This window comes from Sturnira hondurensis, unplaced genomic scaffold (assembly GCF_014824575.4).
Source record: "Sturnira hondurensis isolate 20B ecotype Veracruz unplaced genomic scaffold, ASM1482457v3 Scaffold0004474, whole genome shotgun sequence".
In the NCBI taxonomy this organism is placed as follows: domain Eukaryota; kingdom Metazoa; phylum Chordata; class Mammalia; order Chiroptera; family Phyllostomidae; genus Sturnira; species Sturnira hondurensis.
Genome location: NW_028077105.1, coordinates 6,474,515 through 6,496,645, shown reverse-complemented (window position 1 = coordinate 6,496,645; position 22,131 = coordinate 6,474,515). Strand labels below are relative to the sequence as shown.

At 37.3% G+C, this 22,131-nt stretch overlaps 1 protein-coding gene and 1 pseudogene across 1 annotated transcript in view; one reads left to right on the top strand and one right to left on the bottom strand.

The window, feature by feature from the left end:
• MOXD1 (monooxygenase DBH like 1) overlaps nucleotides 1-22,131 on the bottom strand; it is a 73,039-nt gene that overhangs the window by 34,083 nt on the left and 16,825 nt on the right. Inside the window, exons 2-4 of the mRNA XM_037045725.1 lie at nucleotides 19,909-20,055; nucleotides 18,066-18,233; nucleotides 17,851-17,934 (exon numbers count right to left, since the gene is read on the bottom strand). Of these exons, the coding sequence (XP_036901620.1) occupies nucleotides 17,851-17,934; nucleotides 18,066-18,233; nucleotides 19,909-20,055 (399 nt within the window). The remainder of the gene's footprint in view (nucleotides 1-17,850; nucleotides 17,935-18,065; nucleotides 18,234-19,908; nucleotides 20,056-22,131) is intronic.
• On the top strand, nucleotides 12,345-12,821 carry LOC118986696 (thymosin beta-4-like; annotated as a pseudogene).

Here is a 22,131-nt window from a genome sequence, read left to right as displayed (position 1 = left end):
CCTCCTAGACAGACAGCGGTAAAACAGCAGTAAGGTCATTACTGGAGGGACAGGGAGAAGGGGGAGGAAGGAGAGAGTAAACAGGGGGAAATGGTGATGGAAAGAGACGTGACTTGGGCTGGTGGACACCCAATACGATGCACAGATGATTTATTAACCAACGTAACCCCAACAAACTCAAAGTATAAGAAAGAAATACTGTATTTTATACTTCGGGAAAGTTAAACAAATACATGAATACCAGTGGGTGGCTTTTCTAATTCTGGCTCCTCTCCATTTCTCTCATTATCTGTGTATTTCAGCATGAGGCCTCCACAAAAAGAAGAGCTCATTTATAAGGCAATTGCATGAAAAGGGGAAAACAAACTGGACTCTGTTTCGGGCTATGGCTGAGTTAAACACTGGTCTCCTGTGAGTGGGTCTCACTCTAGGTAGATAACTCCCTTCAAGGAAGCCTTTGCTTAGGTTAATAAGTAGGTTCACACCTAATTCACCTTTCTAAGCCCTTATGTCTCCTGCTGCCTTCCAGCCATTTGAACAAGTAACTCTTCTCTAGATGGAGGTTTCTGGGGAGCAAAGCAAACATGTTATTAAAGTTTGGGGTTGTTTGCTTTTGATTCCATCTGAAAAGTTCACATCCAGAGAAAAGAGCACACGCCAGATATCAACCACACAAAGCTAATTAACACCTTGTCATTCTTACTTTGGTATTCCTCTTTGCCCTCAGTAATCCAGCACCTTTCTCTGTCCCCACTAGGGACTCAGTGGTGACCTCAGCTGCCAAACTCATACATGGATGGGGGTCTCAAGGACAATCTCAAGGGTCATTAGTCTCAACAAGTTTAATGTTTTGTTTTTTTCTAAATATGTCAGCCACCTCCTTTATTTTTAAAAAATATTTTATTTATTTTTATTTATCTTTAGAGGGGAAGGGACGGAGAGAGGGAGAGAAATACCAATGTATGGTTGCCTCTCGTGCGTCCCCTGCCAGGAACCGGGGACAGGCCTGCAACCCAGGCATGTGCCCTGACTGGGAATCGAATCGCGATCGTGTGGTTCGCAGGCCCGCGCTCAATCCACTGAGCTACACCAACCAGGCCATCTCCTTTAAATTAAACCTAAAATAACTTTTGTAATTAATACTTTTTGTCAGAATTTAAATGTTCTCAGGTCTGCAGTCATAGAAATCACGATAAAAAGGGATCTACATATAAAGGAAACATATAAAGCCTGAGTGAGTTGTGCTAGATTTTTCTCCATCAGATAAAAGCTATACCCAATCTCAACTGCCTAATTTTCAGCCAGCATAGACATCCAAAGAGAAATCTGCAGTTTTCAAAATACAGCCAATCTCCTTTCTTGGCAGGTGAAAGAAGAAACATAAAAAGACCTGATAAATTAAGTTATAATAATAGTTCCAAAAGAGGCTTCATCATCTTGTCTACCCCGTGAACCATCTCTTCTTTTGGATTTTTATTAAAGTCCTAACCCCCAATATCAAATGTTTTGCCAACTGCTCGAATTTCTACCTCTGCAACCAACCTGTGTGCATTCTCTCCTTACTCCCAAGGCCACTCTTCCAGTTGGGGCTGCCTTTCCCTCTCACATACAGTGTCCTAGTGTGTCCAGGCTAACACCTTGGTTCTAATCTTCTGAATCTGGAACTCTATCCTGAATCATGCCATTCCTTCCATCAAAACCCAATAGTTCTTTTGCCTCAAGAGAAACTCACTTCCTGGCCTGCTTGCCGTGCTTTCAGCAAGTCTGTCACAGAATCCACCTCCCCCCCCATTACCACCAAATTACCAAGACTATACATTTTCTGAGCCTTTATCACAGCATTCCAGACTTCTCATTTCGGAATGTGGCAAAACTGAACTGATCTATCAGAACCTGAACTATCACTACAAGGATAGCTCGATGTTCTGAACATCCCTTACTTGGAAAGCAACTAGATTCTCAAAACTTAAAATAAATATGCCTTGAAGCGTATTGATAAGTTCAGTAAGAAATTAAGAAGAACTCTTCAGAATTAAAATTACAAGAATATAAAATTGAAATCAAAGTGATAAGCAAAAACCAGACACCACGGCTCCTGTGAGAATGTGTATCCACTACAATCCCGGAGTCCGCAGGAAGAGTCACAAGGGCAGGGTAACTCAGCGATGGGGTAGACGGAGTCTGACACACACCACTTCCCCTGCACCCTTCATTCAGATATGGAACCTGGACCCTCCAAGTCAATACAACTCCAGTGAAGAGGGGGACTGAAAAAATATAACTGCTAGCAGAGGCAGTGAATGAAAAAAACCTATTTGTCTCTGCCAGAGTTCCAGGTTGCTGTGGACTGAGTGTTCATGACCCCCCAACTCATATACTGAAGCCTGGATTTCTGATGTGTCAGCATTGGAGATACGGCCTTTGAGAGGTAACTAAAGTTAGATGGGGTCATGAGAACGGGGCCCTCATGATGGGATTAGCGCCCTAACAAGAAACCAGACAGCTTGTTCTCCCTGCCCACATTTTCACCCAGAGAAGAGGTGATACAGGCACACAATGAAATGGCAGCCCCCTACAAGCCAAGAGACAAGGCCTCAGAATGAAACCTGTCTGACCAGCACCGTGATCTCGCCTTCCGGGCCTCCAGAACTGGACAAAATAGAGTTCTGTTGTTTACCAGTCTACGGCATTTTGTTATGGTAGCCCAGCTGACGAAGACACGGGTAGAAGAAAAATAATACCACTCTTCCTGGAAATGTGAGAACATAGGTCCACCCTCATGTGAAAGTAGCATTTGAATGTATAGCCCTGAATGTTTGGGGAAATCCCAAATAAAGAAAGTAAGGAATCCCTCATAGGTTAGCTCCCCTGGCTTCTGGAAAAAGCACATAAAATTTAACACTTCCTAGGAGAGGCATCCTCAGTCCAGCATGCTGTGATTCCCATAAAATAGGCTAGCTCGGTAAAATTTAACAAACTCTTGGGGAAACAAGAGACTACACACAACATATTCAGATTCCCAAGGACTCAAGTGATTGGAATTATCAAAATAAAATAGAAAATAACTATGTATATATTATAAATGTTTAAAAGATGGAGTTGGAAAGATGAGCAAGAAATAGGAAGATTAACTCAGCAAAACAGAATATAATTTCTACAAATAAAAATAATTGAAATTTAACACTCTACGAGGTGGACATAATATTAAATGCAACTTATGGGAGAATTAATGAATGTGAAAATATCATTCTGACCTCAAACTTCTCCAAGACAACTTTTTTTCACTTTTATTAAGGTATAATTGACATACACTAAAAAACTGCATATTTTTAAAATATAAAATTTGGTGTTTTGACATATATACATACTCATAAAACCATAACAAAAATCAAGATAATGAACCTCTCTCTCCCTCTCTCTCTCTCTCTTTATATATATATATATATATATATATCTCCATTACCCACAAACGTTTCACTGTGCCCCTTGGAAATCTCTCATTGTCTTCTCTCCTTGAGCCATTATCATTCCCAGGAAACCACTCAATAGCTTCTTTCCACTATAGATTACTTACATTTTCTAGAATTTTATTTAAAAAATGAAATCGTTATTACATACAATTTTCTTTGTCTGGCTAGTTTCATTTAACATAATTATTTTCTGATTAATCCATATTAATTTTATGTATCACTATTTTATTATTTTTCATTGCTATGCTGTGTCCCATTGTGTGTCTGTCCATTCACCTATTAATAGACATTTGTGTTCTTTCTATTTTTTTTGGCTATTACCAATAAAGTGGTTATGAATACTCTTATTTACAAGTCTCTGTATGGACATATACTTTCAATACTCTTGGATACATAAAAAATGATAAAAATTGCTGAAATACATGGTAGTGTATGTTTAATTTTTTTAAAAACTTCCCAATGGTTTTTCAAAGTGGTGGCATCACTTTATATTTCCATCCACAGTGTATTAAAGTTTCAGTTACTCCACATCTTGCAAACCTTTTAATTTTCATATAGCTCTTCATATAAGTGGTATCCCAATTTAATGTGGTTTTAATTTGTGCTTCTTTAATGCGTAATGATGTTAAGCAGTGTCCAAAGACAGTGGACATGGAGCAAAAAAAGGAAAGTAAACATATCTTAGAGATTTCTCTGAGAAATGAGAAACGGATGAGATCAACCCTATGATTTCCTCAGTTTACCACCTGGAGAAAGTTTCCAGGTTGTTGCACGGGAAGGGGCAACCCAGGTGGAACTTGGGATTTCCCCTCAGGAAAGGAGAGAGAGCTGAGAGCTCAGGGAGACCAATGTATTGGAAAAGTTTATTTGCTACATGAATAAACAATATTACTCAAGAGTACTGACATTTTCTGTTTATCATTAAAAAAAACTTAGTTCTCTAACCTTGTAAATTTAATTCAATTGTGACTTTTTGCAGTGAGAGCTTGTCTTACATGACAAGTAAGATGGATTTGGCAGGCCAGCTCTCAACAAAAACTAAGTTTTATCTTAATAGTGAGTACAAAAATAAAAAGGCTAAGGCAGTAAAAATAGTAAATTTAAGTTGTAAAATGACAATACATCATATAAAATCCAGTTGGATATAAACAAATATATCTCAGTGTTTTACTCTTTTGAATGTCTCAAAAAAGTGAATGAAATCAAAGTGAGTTTCATAACTGCTCTAAATTACTAGATAATTACATGTACATAATTAAGAGCTTTTTCAAAAACTCTAAAAATTCTTTTATTATAGCTTATTTAAAGATGACAGAATAGAAAGGGATATAAATCTTGGGTAAACTTTTGCCTTGATATTGTTTTATATTTTATATGTTGAAAGAGAGATTCAATTAATATCAATTTGGGATTTATGACCTAGATTTGAATCCTAGTTTCAATTAACGAACTGGATAAGAAAGGCAGTTATGTGTAGTAACCTTAATTTTCTGTAACCGTGAAAGAGACCATTGACCAAAGCAAACAGAAGGTTGAGAATGTCAGAGTAAAGAATAAAACTTACTGCAGAATCATAATATTTCACATCTACCATGCCTCAGGTACTTTATAACCATTTTCAAATAATTTTCACAGTAACCTATGAGTAGAATAGATAGCATCTCCATTTTACCAATAAGAAAATGGAGATTCCAGGTTCTATATATGACCCCCAAGGTCATACAGGCTGTAGATGAGGACACTGGGGTTGAAACCTGCTCTGAGAAACCAGGAAGACAGGGCTCTCCCAACTTAGTCTCGTGGAAGTTAAACGGTGCCGGTCCCCACTGCTGGACTAGGTAAGTGATATTCTTTACGGGGTTTATTGGAGTGCCACCGGTCAACAAAACCATACAGGTTTCGGGGTTTTGTAATACTTAACACTCTGTGGCACTAGGAAAGAAGAGTTGTTCTGAGCTTCCATTTCCCCACCTGCAAAACGGCACCAGTAGTGGGTAAAGCACGTACAGAGTGAGCAATCGACAAATATTGCTTTTTACAATTTAATATTTTTAAAGCATTTTCAGAGTAATCTTAAGAAAGGAACTGTTCTTTCCACTTTATGCAGGTATGTACTGATGCCAAGATCACAGCAATCAATATTATGACCTGTCATTGAATGTGCCCATTGTTGTGATGAGAAACCTGCATTCCGCTTCTGTCCAAAAGAACTGATTTTGCCCTGAAACCATGGAGTTAAAAGTCAGCTATTATGCAGAAAGCAATTTCATTACTGAAGATGACTTTAGAAAACCTAAGGAATTTTTTTTTGTATTTACAAGAAGCATACATCTTTAGAGGGTGGTTTTAAACAGTATTCTTTTTCAAATCTTGGGCCATAATGGTGGTAAATAAATAATCTTTTGAGATAGATCTTATTAGACCCAAGTTTCAAAAAAACAAAAAACCGAAATGATACAAACCTCTTCTACAAAGAACCCCACACGCATCAAATACATTTAAACTATTAAGAAAATGTGACTGACACTGATAATGGGACTGGACATCCAACAAACTACAGTTAAGTCACTCGAAGTGACTAGAGCTCTAGTCACTTCCTCAAGAACTGCAAGGCCAGCAGTCCTCCTCCTTGGCGGAGCTGCCTGCAGCTTTTCTTTAAAGAACTAAATGGTTTTCTGCACATGTGTGCAATTAAGAGGTAGCCTTGATTTCTATTCCGGAGAGTATGACGCAACTTGTCAGAGTGTCACCATTAAGCAAAACTGGTAAATTCATGTCCGGGGGTAAAGCGACACAATGGTATCATTCAGGATAAAATCAGTGACCCCGTTTAGGTACCAGAGGCTGCAGTCTGCAGTCCCTTTCAGGATTTCACACTAGGGGCTTTGGGATGGATAAGGCATTCTCTGATCAAAAAACGCAGTTACCCTGACAACAAGTCACTGCAGGGATTCCGCAGTCTAATGTGACATAACTAGACTATGGATTTAAAGTTCAGCCAGCAGCTGCTGGTGGGCTCTAGCACGAGCAGATGCTGGTCGTGACATCAAGTATTGTTTGCCACATGTGGAACCAGATGGAGCTTCCGCACAAACCAATATGTAATAATTCAGGACTTTAACGATGAATCTCAATTCTTATTTTTCTGTGTTTTTCCATAGACATAAAAGTCTTAGTTTGAGGTTAAACCAGCAAAGGTGGTCATTCACGCTTATTTTTAGAATACACTATCTTCCTCAGGGAAATACAGAGAAACAAACAAACAAACAAAAAGATCAGTATTGGGCAAGTTACTTAACCTCCTCAGGCTTCAGCATCCTCATGCGTAAAATGAGAGTAATACTACCTACTTCCTGGGTTTTCCTGTAAATTTAATTCAATTGGCTGATGGTGCACAAACTGCACAGGGCTCTCAGTAAATGTAGTCTTACCCTGTGATTTTACTTTGGCATTTAAGCATATAAAGAGAGAGTTTGCCTCCTAGCCGTCCTCACCATGTGGGTCTACCATGGAAATACCACCTCGTTGTATTTCCCCCAAGTTATTCTTCCCACGTGGCACAGGACTGCCATTCGCTGCTGTCTCCTTTCTTTTTTGCCCGTACGATATGCGTTGACACCAGTGTTTGCCTCATTCACATGTGCACCCCTTCTCCCCATCTATGGGGGTTCCTCGGAGGAAAGAAGCTACAACTTACATTGCCTTATATCTGACAAAAGACATAGCACTGAGTGCTGTCCAGAGCAGGCACTCACTGGACACTCACTAATTCATTCTTCGTTGTGATTCCGAGGCAGTGGGAAGGGGTATTTCCAGCTACTTAAGCTACGAGTACACAGTGTACCAAGTACACATATGCTTTCTGAAAAATCACAAACCAAGTGCCTTGCCTGTATTCTCAGGACTTCCTTACATTAAGCTAAAGGCTGAGAGGCTATAAGCAACATCTGCATACAGTACTTATTAACAGTTATTTACATGGTCTTGCCTCCACTTAATATTTAAAATTCCACACAGAGCAATTCAGTGAGATTTCAGTAGTGACAAGATCCCTCTTTATTGGGAAAGGAATGCATTTAAAGTGATCAAGGTGGCCTTTAGTATACAATTTCTAAAATGGGTCCATTACATTATAAACAGTGATGTATAGAGTTAACTTTGATGTATGTATTTCACCAGGACATAAATCTTTTTCCCTTCATAAAAGAAAATGTCCCTTATATCTGCATTAGTTCATGTTGAAATTTTATAACGAAAGTCAGCTGCAGCTCCAGGAAAACAGCTGGTGTTTTTCGCTTCTCCACTTCCACAAAGAAATATGCAATGCATCATGGAATAAACCATCTCAGGACCGTAAACTGCTCAAATCTTCTTCAAGTTCAGACACCTAACAGTGTATCTTGTAGTCGATGTTCAGTGTGTGTTCAATTTTTACATTAGTCAAACAGTGTATTACTCAAAAATGTGTATTTATGATACTTACTATAAAGGATGTTTTATGAGGTGCTATGAAATATAACTTACAAACAGTCTCCTGGAAATTTTAGTAAGTATAAAACAGTGATTCTGAATCAGGGAGCCTGTATTAAAATCACTCAGAGAACTTTTCCAAAAGACAGCAACAACCAACACCAGCAAAGGGGCTTTGACACCAAACCTCGAGGTTTTTTTCAGATGATTCCAGTGTGTGCCCTAGGCTAGGAGTTAAGGAAAGTAACAGTGACTCAAAGAAGCAAGACTTAACTATAATGCTATTGACTTGTGAGTGTAATACTTTTCTTTATAAAATAGATATATGGTTAAATTCATATATAATTTGAATTTTTATATAGAAGTACATTCATTTTAAATGCATCAAGAGAAGCTTGCTATTGTAACAATTACAACTGTGCAGCCTTTTATAACTTGACTAGTGTTGTATAAAACTATCCTTTGATTTATGAGTTTTACAAATTAGAGCGGTAAATATCTTATTTATTAAAAGTGAGTTTCCACTATATATATTTTTTCTACCAGTTACTAAAATATCCATTCATAAAAACTATTAAATATTTCATTGTTGCATCAAAAAGGAAACAATAAATGTCATCTTGTTTTAATAAAGGTATAATTTAAATATTGAAAACAGATATAAAAATAAAATTGGCACATTATATCCTATGGGAGCACACACAAAGATTATCTTCATTTCTTTTACAATTTTTAGGAAAGCCTTTTATTGTAGTTTATTTTTTAAATGTTATCAAATTTACACATTTACTATATAAATTTCCAGTTTTGTCAGTTCTAATATTTAACTAAAATCTTGGAATTTTAAGGGTTGAAGCTCACTTAGAACAACTCTCAGGTTCACAGATTTGTCGTCTTGAACTGTGTTATCAGCAAGAACTGAATTCGGTCTCCTGAGATGGACTGAGCAACCACACGCATTCCTGGTGGACCAGGGGTTAGGGCAGGACCAGAACCCACACTCCCAGTCTGGTCCTTAGGCCACTCTGAGATGCCAACACTTCCAGCATCCTTTCCAACAACATGGTCCTTGTTTTTAGGGCACTTTTCTATAGGAATTTTGCCAAAAGTTAACTTCCAAATACAAATGTTAGTATTTCTTCTCACAAGTCCTTTTTATACACTGTTATAATGAAGGGGAGCAAAACAGGTCATTATCATTATTTTCACTTAACTCTAAAGAGGGCTGTAACTCAGTTTAAACAGAGGCTAAAGGGATTGTTTCCAATGGTCCTTATGCTACCAGACATGTTCAATAGGATTAGCAGGCTACCTTCTTGCCACTGAAATTATTTCCAGCTCCTTCCTTCTCCACATCATTTCTGAGATTTAACATTTTGTAGCCATATGCATGTTTTACTCAATCATCCTAATTCTTATCCTATTTAAATGCTTTCCTAAATTACGAATGGAACTCTGCTTGTGCCACCCCCTGTTATTAAGCATTTCCAAACTCCCAGAGCAAAAATAGCAGGCCTCTGGGTGCTCAAATGCCCTCTGGCAGGGTTGAAGTTAATTCCCAGCACCTCAGGACTTTGTCTCGGGACGGTTCTAGAAGGATCTGCTCATGTAGTCCTTGGTCTCCGCACTGATTCTGCAGGACACACAAGTATTGTGGGTTCTGGGGGCATCACCAAAGGGCCGGGGGCTGCATGTGAGCTGCCAGACATTTCTCACCCAAAAGACTTTTCCTTGTAGCATGTACATCTAGAAAAATCACACAACCTGAGGTAGCAGAAATTGTATAGAGAAAGGTCCACCAGTTCTGCTAAGCAGTATTCACTCTCAGCTCTGCTTCACATAATATTTGTAACATTAAGCAAGTCACTTATTCATGCCATACCTCAGTGTGTTCGTCCAGAAAGTAGTGGTAATTCAACTTACCTAGTGGGAGGCTGTGAAAATCTAACAAGATAATATATTAAAGTAGCAAAAAATAGTTAAGTATTTTATTATACCTATCTATTTCCCTGTATGAAAGGAAAAGTCGTTCATATCTTAATATTACCACACTTCTTAATGCTACTATGCCATTAATATCTAGAATTCAAGATAAATGTCTTAGCACTCTTTTATTAAAAGTGATGTTAATTAAACTATTTACCAATTTTTACAGCTAATAATTATTAGTAAATGTACTAGTGCTTTTCAATTTTTCCATGCAACCTTTTGGACTACTTTAAAATATATGCTAAAGTGGGGAGAGAGTTCAGTGTAAAAGAACAAAATAAGTAAACATATTTCCATGTCTATTGAAAATGGCATTATTTAAGGCCATAGAATGGAAGGCTAATGGTTGACATTGGAATGCAAAAGAATATTTTCCAGACGATAGTCACCAGCTGGGTTTTATCCTTACTTAGACAAGAACAGGAGGAAATTAGCTTGAATTTCATTTGGTTTAGAACAATGGAAGCAAGCTATGAAACCTAATTCCCAGGGAATCTTTTCTTCAAAATAAAATAGAGACTTACGGCCTACCATGGTTTCAGTGCAGTCCTTCTCAAAGTATGAGAAAATGCTAGAAGAAGTTTAAGTCGTCCATCTCTATAATCCCCACCAAGAGAAGAAAACAAGCAATTACAAGCCTATTATGCAACAGGTGTTTTCACTTCTATTCACTTCATCTTCACTAGAAATTATTTTTCCTACTTCACAAGTGAAGACACAAACTCTGAGAATGTAGTTGGCCTGAGGTCACCGAACTAATGAAGAGCAGAGTTACATACAACTCTGACCGCCCTCCACAGCCCACCCAGGACCCTGCACCAACCTACAAGCCTTGCTCACTCTGGCACTCTATTCTTTATAAAAATGAGGGTATTTCCAAGATTTAGGTTATTTATCTATTTACTTAAACTTATGTTAATTAGAGATAAATTTATGTTATTTATTAATAATTTATGTTGTGTTATTTATATAATTTAGACTATTTTCAAGATTTAGAGATACATGAAACCAATGTAAGTTGGGAATATAGCTAGCACTTATTGAGCTATCTAATAATCCATGCCACATAGAACTCTACAGATACTATCTCACTTAATAATGACAGCTACCATTTGAGACACATATTATTATTAGTAGTAGTATTCCCATTTACAGAGGAAATGTAGCCACAGAACATATGGTAAGAAAGTCCATGCCCAAGACACTAAAGAAGGGGGCCTTTTAACCTCAAGGGATGCTGTGGGGTCCTAAGCGTCCCACCCTGCCACACCCAGGGACACTGAGAAGCAAGCACGTCAAAACTCAAGACTACAGGACACTCAAATCCCCACACATATTTCACTTCTACTTTTCAGCAAGTCATAGAAATTTAGAAGTAAAAAGAGCCAGCTGAAATCATCTGGCGCAATTCCTTTATTTTACTGGCAAGGAATATGAGAACCAGCAAGAGGTTAAGTGCTTTCTCTAGGGTCAGAAAGCTAATTAGTGACAGTTAACAATAAATCACTTCTATGAAAAGACATGCTTTCAAAATGAGTTCAATTACCTTGTAGTTGCTATTGAGAACACCCAAGTAGCTAGACAATCTCCAGTGTTTCTGTGAAAGAGATGTAACCCAAGAGGATGGAAAAAGAGCTTTGCAACAATGAGCCATCCAAGTCAACAACAGTCTTTACTCAAATGTGCTAATTTGAGCCAACTTACTGTTAGGGGCAGTGTTCCTACCAACATGTCTGACCAAAGTTACAGTATCAGCCATGTAAATGTCAAGTATTTTCATCTCTTCTCTAGTAGATAAAACATATACAAATTTAATACATGCTTGGATATAAGGATATATTTATTTTGGTGTTATGGATTATGGATGGCAAATTCCCAAAGAAGAGGATTGTTTTGAATTTATAGCACAACTTTCCCTAGAAGACAAGGCTCATTCATTTTGCCAATGAATAGGAAATCGCAGGGGCCAGTGGTAATACACTGGTATTAAGAACTTAACCAGCCCTGGCTGGTGTAGCTCAGTGGGTTGAGCTTAAATAATAAATAATAAATGGGGTAAGCATTTATTTTAAAATAGAGTTACATTACATTAATGAATTACACAAAAAAAGGACCTGAATAAATGAAGATACTATGCTCTTGGATAAAAGGTCTCACTATTATAAAGATGTAAATTATCTCCATGCCCTGCCTGGTGTAGCTTAGTGGATTGAATGCGTGCCTGCGAACCACTCGATCGCGGTTCGATTCCCAGTCAGGGCACATGCCTGAGTTGCTGGCCAGTTCCCATCAGGGGACTCACGAGAAACAACCATACATTGATATTTCTCTCCTCTCCTTCCCTTCCCCTCTAAAGATAAATAAATAAAATATTTTTTTAAAAAAAGAACTTAACCAAAAGATTAGGCAGTGGTCGCAGAGCAGACTGGACTCTTTTCTCATTCATGCACCTCCCTCGGCTTCCTCAGCAACCATGTCTGATAAAACCGATATGGCCAAGATTAAGAAATTCGGTTAGTCGAAACTGAAGAAGACAGAAACACAAGAGAAAAATCCACTACCTTCCAAAGAAATGATTGAACAGGAGAAGCAAGCGGGAGAATTATAATGAGTCCCGCACTGCCAATACTCACTGTACATTCCACAAGCATCACCTTCTTATTTTACTTCTTTTAGCTGTTTAACTTTGTCAGCTGCAAAGAGGCTGGATCAGTTTAAATGACTGTGCTGTCCCTTTTCACATCAGAACTATTGACAATGAAGGCCGCACCTGCCTTTCCCACCTGCCTCTCTAGCTGGATGGGAAGGAGAAGAACTTGCACGTCGGTGAAGGAAGAAGCCGGGTGGGACAACAGTGAAATCTAGAGTAGCACCAAGCTGGTCCAAGGTGTCCCGCAGGCTGCAAAACACAGTCTAATCAGAGTCCCATTTTTTTGTTAAAATGATTTTAATTATTGGAATGCACACTTTTTAAATATACAAAGAAAAAGTTTTAAAGCCAGAAAAAAAGAACCAAAAATGTTACAAAATATCTAAAAGGAATGAAAAGTATTTTCACATGAGGCCTTCCTTGAAAATTGACTTCTTTCAAATACCAAATAAATCTGCCTAAAGCTCCATAGATTTTGCCTTTAGGAAATACTAAATCAGTAAAAGATAAATAGAAAATCTCAGTAAGACAGAAAAAGTCTACACCATTAGAATGGAAATGGGTAAAAATTCAAACCAATCATTCAGTCCACCGTTGAGAGCAAATACCTACTAGCCTGCCACTTAATAAGGTGAAACAGAAGGTGAACATATGAAAAGAGAATGAGACCTAAAGAGAAGAGACTGTGGAGATGCATTCTGATGACAAACCAAAAAGCTAGTTCCATTGGGGGGAAAATCACTTTAATTAAAATATACTTTGAAATATCTCAGGGGAAGAAAAAGGAAGACTATATTAACAAAAAAGAAATAATTCTAAACCATGTAGTTAAAAGTAAGAATTCCCACAACTAAGTTTAACCCTGAAATCTCACACATTTTCAGAAATAGAAGCTCCCTGTCATACTTGACATTTCAGAATGTGTCAGTGCTAAAATTCTGCATTGAATGGTGTCCTTTCAGCAAAAAGAATAGAGGGGAGGGAGGGTGGCATGAACATCACAAAGAAACGCAGCTGGGCTGCAATGTCCACTTAACAGCGTATATAAACTCACACGTTCCCGCTATGTGTCTAGGGCAGAAAAATCAACTTTTGAATGACTATTTCAGGAAGGTCTCCCTAAATGAAATGAGTGACATGCATAGTTTTATCTGAAACTCTGTCTCCAAAGTGTGGGCTGGTTTGGAATTCCTCAGCGACCAAGAGACCTAACAAGATGATCAACAGATCAACAACTGTGGATTGCCATTGACTTACATAATTTTATTTGATTATTCTATTTAACAAATACTGTGTGCCAGGCCCTGTTTTAAATACTTACAAATATTAAACTCCTGTTACTCACTTAATAGTTATAAGAACCCTGTTAGGTAAGAACTATTATGCCCATTTTCCAGATGAGAAAAACTGAGGTACAGGAAAGTAACTCATTTCCCTGAGGTCACAATAAAAATAAGCCTCTCTCAAAACTCGGCAATGGTCAACCTTTTAGCATAATGCTCTATTCTTTGGGGGGCCTCCTGTCTAAAAGGCAGTTTTCAATGAAAAGTCATCAGAATTCAACATGGAAAACAAATGGCCTAACAATAGCAGTTGGGCTTATTAAGAGTTTTCTGTGTCAGATACTGTGCAAAGTGTTAACAATTTTTGTAAAAAACTGACATTTAATCTTCAGCACAAACAGTCAGACAAAGAAGGTACCATCTCCATTTGAATAGCAAAGTTAAGCTGTGGATGACATTAAACTTTCCCACAGATAAACAACTAGTAATGGAAAGAAAAGATTCAAACCTGGCCCTTCGGAGCACAGAACTCGATACCATGAAGCTCAGTGTCCCTGTCAGGAAGCCAGTCCCTTAGGAAGAGATGACTAAGAAATGATGATTCGGTCTGGCTATTTTCTTTTTTCCTCTTTTTAACATAATGGGCCATCAACAACTATTTATTAAATAGAATGACACATCAAGGTTAAACAGATAAGTGAGGTATATTATCTTTGAGAATTTCCTGACAATTATCCTCAAAGGAGTGTGTTAAACCAATTGATAACCCCAGCTTCTGGCAGAGTGTATCCCATCATTACTGGTAGGTGATAATGATATTACCAATGACTAAGATAGTTGAAAGAATGCCTTCCCCACCCCCAAATTTTAAATTTAGAGTAAAGGCACATATTTGGCAAAGCATAACTAGGGTCATGTTTAAAAGTGAAGAGGTGGGCTAGACAGAGGGTCTCAAGACAGAGAGATGACCTCATACGAGAAGCGTGCTTTGAATATAAATTACCAAGAATCTTCTTTTTCACAGTCTCCATGTCTGTCTGCACATGTAATGCACTATCATCTGATGATACAAACATTTTCAAGTCACACTTTTAAATATTTTTGCAAAGATCACAACACAAATCAATGCACTAGAATCACAAGTGAATTGGAACCACCAATAATTTTATCATAAGCCCATCTATACAGCAGATGAAAGTATTTACCTGTTATTTTATAATTTTAGAAATTATTTACCATATGTAGTACTTTGAGTAGTAAATATTTTTATGATTACATGATTAAAATTTAAGTTAAAAACGTAATTAATATTTTGAATTTTAGGCATTCCATTAAATATATTCATGATCAAGCCAACAATTTTTTTATCTACCTTTGGAGCTATTACAAGAACAAAGTGTATGTTAGCTAGTACTGTTAACATTTAAATTTTTACACACTTTTTCTTTGTTTGAAATAGAGTGGAGACAATGCAGTTGATTTGTCACAAAACTACTATAATCAATAGGCTCTTAAAATTCGCTGCAAATGACATACAACGTAGAGGCCAAATTCCTTATTCTGAGAAAGCACCATTTGGTGCAGAGAAGGCCTGTGGCTCTCTGATGCAGCGATCTGTGGGACATAAACTAAGGAATAGGAGAAGCATTTAGCTAATGGCTTCTCACAGCGTAGGAGTCTCTTTGATTCTATGAAAAAAAAAACACAGGTACTTTTCTTACATTTTAAAAAATCATCTCTATTAAGTTTCTCTAAAATAAATGAGTAAAATCTAAAAAAATGTTCTAGATCTATGAATTCTACTGTAAAAATTTATTTAAATTACTGTAAACTCCCGTAAGCTGCGAATTAAAACTCAGACGTTACATAACCTGTTTTGATTTCTTTTTCTCCCAAAACTTTCTTGTTCTTATTATATATTATCCTATTGGAATTCATTTTCAAGTTAAATGTTTCATAATATTTAATGAACTTGAAAATATTTTAGGATTTAACAACAAGCTCAGAAATTTTTTATAAGTGGTATTCTTAAATAATAATAGAATTATAAAGTCTAGCCACCGACCCTCTGCCCCACCAAAAACAAAAGCTCATTTCCAACCTGCTGCCCTTCCCTCATGTCCCCTTCTCTGGAGTAAAGAACTTTCATCCTTTTATAGACCATCAGACACGGCAAAAACGTTCCAAAGCCTTTCCGGTCACTGAGATCCCTCTCGGTACACAGTGAAGACAGTAACGTAGACCCCAAAGTTCTTAATTCTAAATACCAGGATGTTCTTGTGATGGGAAATCTAGCAAAGAATTCTTGGGTGAGGTACCAAGCAAAAGGCCTACGTGGAGGGTCAGGATATGCACTGCCCTCCCTTAAGTGTAGGAAATTACTTTTATTTCATTCCATTTTATTGTTAGCATTAATAATGACAAGACTATAAATGCATTAGGGTAAGTGATTGAGGACTTTGCGTCCCATCAATTAACATTTGCCAAAATATGAATCAAGGACCTATTTTGGGAAACATTCATTTTTATTTCTGAACCTGGTTTTATATATGTCCCTTAAAACAGGTTCCAGTGAAATTTACTGCAAATGGCACACAATAATATATGACTCACAGCGTATATAATTCTAACATGCTCTTCCTGAGAAAAGCTTTTCCTGCGTATAAGGACATAAGCACTGTATCAATACGGAAAGGTAGGCCTTGCATTCCCTTTTCACGTGCGGGAAGTAGAAAGTTCCATTGCACGGAGGTAAAGGACGCATGTGTAGTCCTATTGCTGGTGTCTTCTGATCACCAAAATGTTCCACAAATATTTAGGACAACTTACTAACTCAACAAACATTTTCTTAACCTGCTGCCCTTAACTCTCTAATAAGTTATGAATCATTCTGTAAATGAAAAGCAGATCTGTGCCAGTGGACAAATCTATTAGAAATTAACAAATTTAAGTCACTTCACAGAATGTGCTCAGTGTTTCCATCTCTGCCAGAACGCGTTGAGGTTGGTAGCCAGGGTGCTACGACTGACCGCCTTTTACAGACGGGGCACTCAGGGCCTGCAGTGAGCGTGAACCACAGAGCAGCTTACCTGAGATGCACAGTTAATTAAAGAGCTGACCTGCGAATCAAACCCACATATTTTCCTCTAAATTCCAGAACCTATAAGTATGCTGTTTTCTCACATCCACACTGTTTCATTGCACAGTCTGAGGGCTGACAAAGAGTTGGCGATGCCTGGTTTCCAGTATTTGATGAGCACTATTTCATTCTGTCTTATTCTTCTCTGTGTCTTAGTTCTGACTCCCATAATCCCACTACAGGTTAAGACAATGGATACCTTCAGCCACTGAAACTACCAAGCAATTTCTGGCACAAAGCCAAGGATCTGTAAGTGTTTAAAAATACTTGTTCATTCACTAACTAGAGGCAAAAGTTTGGGGAGACCTATCCCTGAGAGAGTGGGAGGGAAGTACATGCCACAGGCAAACTGGGCTTGTTTGCTACATAAGTCCGTATTTTGTAAATTCTTCAGAAATTCACTAATTTTTTCTTAGTTTTCATAATACTGTAACTATTATTTTTATGAGAATACTCAGTATTTTCAATGAAGCATATGTTCTCAAACAATTTTGGTGGGGAACTTAACCTTCTTGGATATAATTTATCAGTACATAAACATTTAAATTGCAATTCCAAAATTCCAACTGTAGAAGTGTTGTCCAAGAAATAACTAGAGGTTCAAACTTTTACATTTAATGTGTGAAATCAGGAGAGAAAATGCAAAACCCTGGGTGCAATCCCGGCTTTCTCCCTAAAGTCAATGATGCTTAAGACAATGTGTGTCAGATCGGTCAGTTCTTTGTTCTCTAAATAAGTTTCAAAGAATGGAAAATCATCTCTCTATATTTTTTATCATCTTCATTTTAAGAACACCAATTTCTCCTCCATTCATACTAATTCAGGTTAGCCCATGAGTGAGTCACATACCTGTATTACATGATGCTTTTCCTGGAACACAGGAATCTTAAACATCTGGCACCAATATACTGTACCTTTCTTTGGGATGAGGACCTGTCTTAATAAAAAGGGGACATGAACACAAAGTCACATCCTTTTGACAGGCAATTAAATACAACAAGTAAAAACTCTTATATACTTTCAATAAGCTCACCCCTATCGTAATAAAACCTGAAAAAACTTACGTCTTGATTTACCAGGTCAAAGTATGGTGTGGATGTAGACAACCCATCGGTTTTCTCAGGATTCAATAACCGCAGACTCTTGGTGCCACGGTTGGAATCGTGATACTTGGGACCATCTTCTCCAACATCCTCACTGTGATAGGCCCAGATCACTCGCACAGTGCTCTCCTGGGGTCAGACATGGGCACAGTTATGTCCCAGGAGGGCGCTTCCCTTACTACAAAGTTGAGTTTAAAGAACTCTATTTAAAGCAAGATATTGACGTGAAGGAAAGAGAATAATAACATTTGGGATTCTTAATAGGCTTGCTGACATTTATTGTGCAAATCTCACTGAATCATTAAGTACCCAAATAGACAAGTATTTGGGGGGTGGGAAGGCAGGTGAGGAAAGAGTTATCTGTCAGCAGGCAAGACCATGTGTTCCAAAACAGTGTGAAGGACACCAGCTAAAAGTTCGTGCATGCTAAAAGTGCAAATCATCGTCATGCTAACCCTGCAAACCAGCAACTGGTAGTTACCAAGCAAATATTCTTGTTAAGCAGCAGGGATTTTGGAAAATTAAAACCTGTTTTAACAGCATGGACATTTTAGGGAAATGTCCATTTCCTAAATGTCCATTCATTTAGGAAAATGAATAAATGAGATGGCAATTAAAATTAGTTTCCAGGTCAACGAAAAGTCACTTGTATGAATTTACATAAAATGCAAACACAGGAGGAACTTCTAATGCTATGAGTATGTATATTAACCTTGAATTTATCTGATAGTCATTTATGAATCCTGGGACTTTCTAAGGAATGGGTCTGCTCTTCATGTTGATTTTGGAAGCTTACTAATGTGAATGAGCTACAAATCAGATGAACTGCTGTATCCCAACTAGGAGAAGCATTGTCAGGTGAGACTGGCTCCCACTCAGCAATTAACAGAGATTACCCCAAAGTGGGGGGCATGGGGGAGGGTTTGCTGGGGGGTAAATAAACGGCCCACTCCTCCTACAGATAAAGGTGTCTCTGCCCCACCTCTGTAATAAGAACTTTGGGAATAGACAATAAAGCAAAAGCTACTTATTTTAAAAGCTATATTCTTTCTTAATAAGTCAAATGACTATAATTATTACTCTAATTAAAATATAATTGCACTGTAGGTTACATAAAAATGATCCATGTCTTTGCATGTGTTTTTTTCTTCCTCTTTTACTCTTTAAGATGAATGTCAATCAAAACAGCTTTAGATTTTTATATTCCTATTTTTAAAGCTTTGATACACTAAATAAAAGAGATAATTTTACTGGTCTACACAAAATGAAACTGATCTAAGAAATTTGTGGAAACTTCCAAAGTACCACATGAATTATAAAGTCTCTAAATATTAAGTCTGCATCTGCATGAAGAATAACTTTTTATACGAGTTTTGACAATGAGAAATCTTTTATAATATGTTGATAGGCAATTTTAATGAGTTTACTATTCATCTTGATCTTAGGAGTTTACTAAGATGCATCAGTTACAAATCTGATGAATTTATATTTACTATCATACTTCTCTCTCCTGTAATACATGTCTTCCTATCATTATCTATTATCTATTTTCAAACATCATAGAGAAGCAGCTTAAAAGCTTTTGTAAATCAAATCACACACACTTTAAACAGCCCCTGAAAATTTCAGATTCACACAAAAACTGCCTTTATTGGTACTTATAGTCTTAGATTTTGTGTGTGTGGCTTGTAAAGAGAATTCAAGAATATTCCCCAAAAGATTCTGTGACTTTGTTATCAAATATTTGTTCCTTTTATTCTGTAAGGGATTTCACAACTGTAAATGTACAACTTCTTCTCTTTACCGTTATAGTCTTGTCATTCATGTCACATGTATGTAGTTCCCGGGTGAATTCAATCACTGTGTGTGTGCTATTTTCCATGGCATACTCCAGGTGGTAATCTTGCTGGGCATCTTTTTTCAAATCTCTATTCGCATTTGTAAAATAATCCTGTGGGAAATATGGAAAGACAAGTCAGAATATTCTAAATTCAGAAGGAAAAGAATTTAGATTAAGTGAATGACAACAAAATAACAGAAAATAAAAAAACAGAGAGTATATACAGGACCTTTAAAAACTGATTCTGGGTTTGCTTATCACAAAATTCTATATCTGTAGTCATTTTTTAAGTCCTGAAAATTTCTAAGGGGCTGGAGGATCCTAGCTAGGGAATCAATTGCCTGGGAAACTGGCCTGTCTTTGAAATTCTGGCTCTTCAAGAAAAGGTGGTGTGGATGTATAATACTGTAGAGCATCGAAAGAGATGGAGTGTTTCAGATCACTGAGTACTTTTTATTTATTATGCAAATAAAAATAAGAAATTCTACATGTGAAATTGCTTGCCCCAAAATGAAGTAACTAATTTGTGGCCAAACAAGAACCAGCCCCAAGGTCAGCACTTTTCCCACAATTTCCACAGATACTGTCTCTTCTGCACTTAAAAAGGAAACCCACCCTTAAGATGATGGGTTGTTTTAGTGCAAGCTTTAAAGGCATACCCTTATTAAAATGAAATGCAATAAAAAATAAATGAAACTACCTGAATTAAAAAGCATTAAAAGATTAGAGAAGTTTCATTTTTGTGGATCAGCTATAACTTTTGTACTAAACTTAATCAGTGGGGTACAGATCACTTCTGGGAGGCAGACAGATGCAATAGAGAAGGCCTGAGCTTTGGAATCACATGACTAGGAGCTGACCCCCAGCTCTCCCCTAAATAAATGAGATAGCATATAAGGGGCAAATGCCTATCACGGTTAGTGTCCATTCAATGCTATTTCTTTCCATTCTAAAACATAGCTTTTTTCCAAAAGATTTCTTTATGCTTTTACCATTAGCTCACTATGTTGTCAGTTACAAAAATCACATTGTTAATTATTATCACTCATGGACATAAATTTTGCCTTACTTATACTGGTTTTTCAGTAATCACAAACAGTTGATTTAGACCATACACACTGACACTAATAGTAAAAAATTACATTTGAAGAAAATATTGCTATGCTTGGAAGAGAAAAAAATACAAGAAAAAATTCCTTAAGTCATCAATAAATGTCACACTCCAATGGGTGGTATTTGGACTTTTTATTCCTAGTACCTTTTTAAGGTACTTACCAAGTGTGTGTGGATTTGCATTCAGGGTCCCAGATCTAGACATTGTTCAAACCCCGAGTTACTGGCAATGCTCCAAGCCAAAGTAACTTTTTCATTCCAGTAACTGCAACTTAATTGGAAACATGCTATGCACCAGGCCCACTGTAAGCATTTCACAGGTACCGATTCATTTCGCATTCATATCAAGTCTACAAGATAAACTATTTCACAGACGAAGACACTGCAACACTAAGCATCTTGCCCAGGCCGCACAGCTGGTAAGCAGTAGGAAAGCCAGTATTTGACCCGAGGCTGTCTGTCCTACACCATGGTGCTCACTTCTGGAAAACCATGAGTGAGTTCACTTTTCGGCCTCTGGAGAATATTTTTGTCAAGTTCACATAAAATGTTACTGTTGCTACTGCTAAAGTTGGGGTTTGTCAAAAAAAGGTTTGAGAACCAGTTGTGATTGTGAAAGTCGTTCAGATGACGACTATGTGAAACAGTGACGACTATGATTGTGACTATTCCTATGAAACAGTGATTTTCCCACTTTTAATTACATAGATTTTCAATATGTAAACAAAATAACAGTGCCTATGGGCAGTGAGGGGTTTAGCTTCATGCAATGAAACGTGAGCACATGAATCAAGCAATCAGTTTTTGCAAACAAAAAGAACACAATACAAAATGTAATCAGTTCAAAGAGTACAATAATTATCCTCATCTTGTAAACATGTTTCTAAAGCCATTAGTCTCACAACATATCCAGCTGGTTTGCCAATTTTCCATTTGTTCTATTTCCATTCACCAATACCAATTCCTTCCAGCTATTCTACTTTTTCTGACTTTTCAGATAACTTAGTTCTGAAAAAGAAAATGGGAGAAGCTTCACTCCGGTCTTAACTAAAAACCCTTGAGTTCATCTGCTGT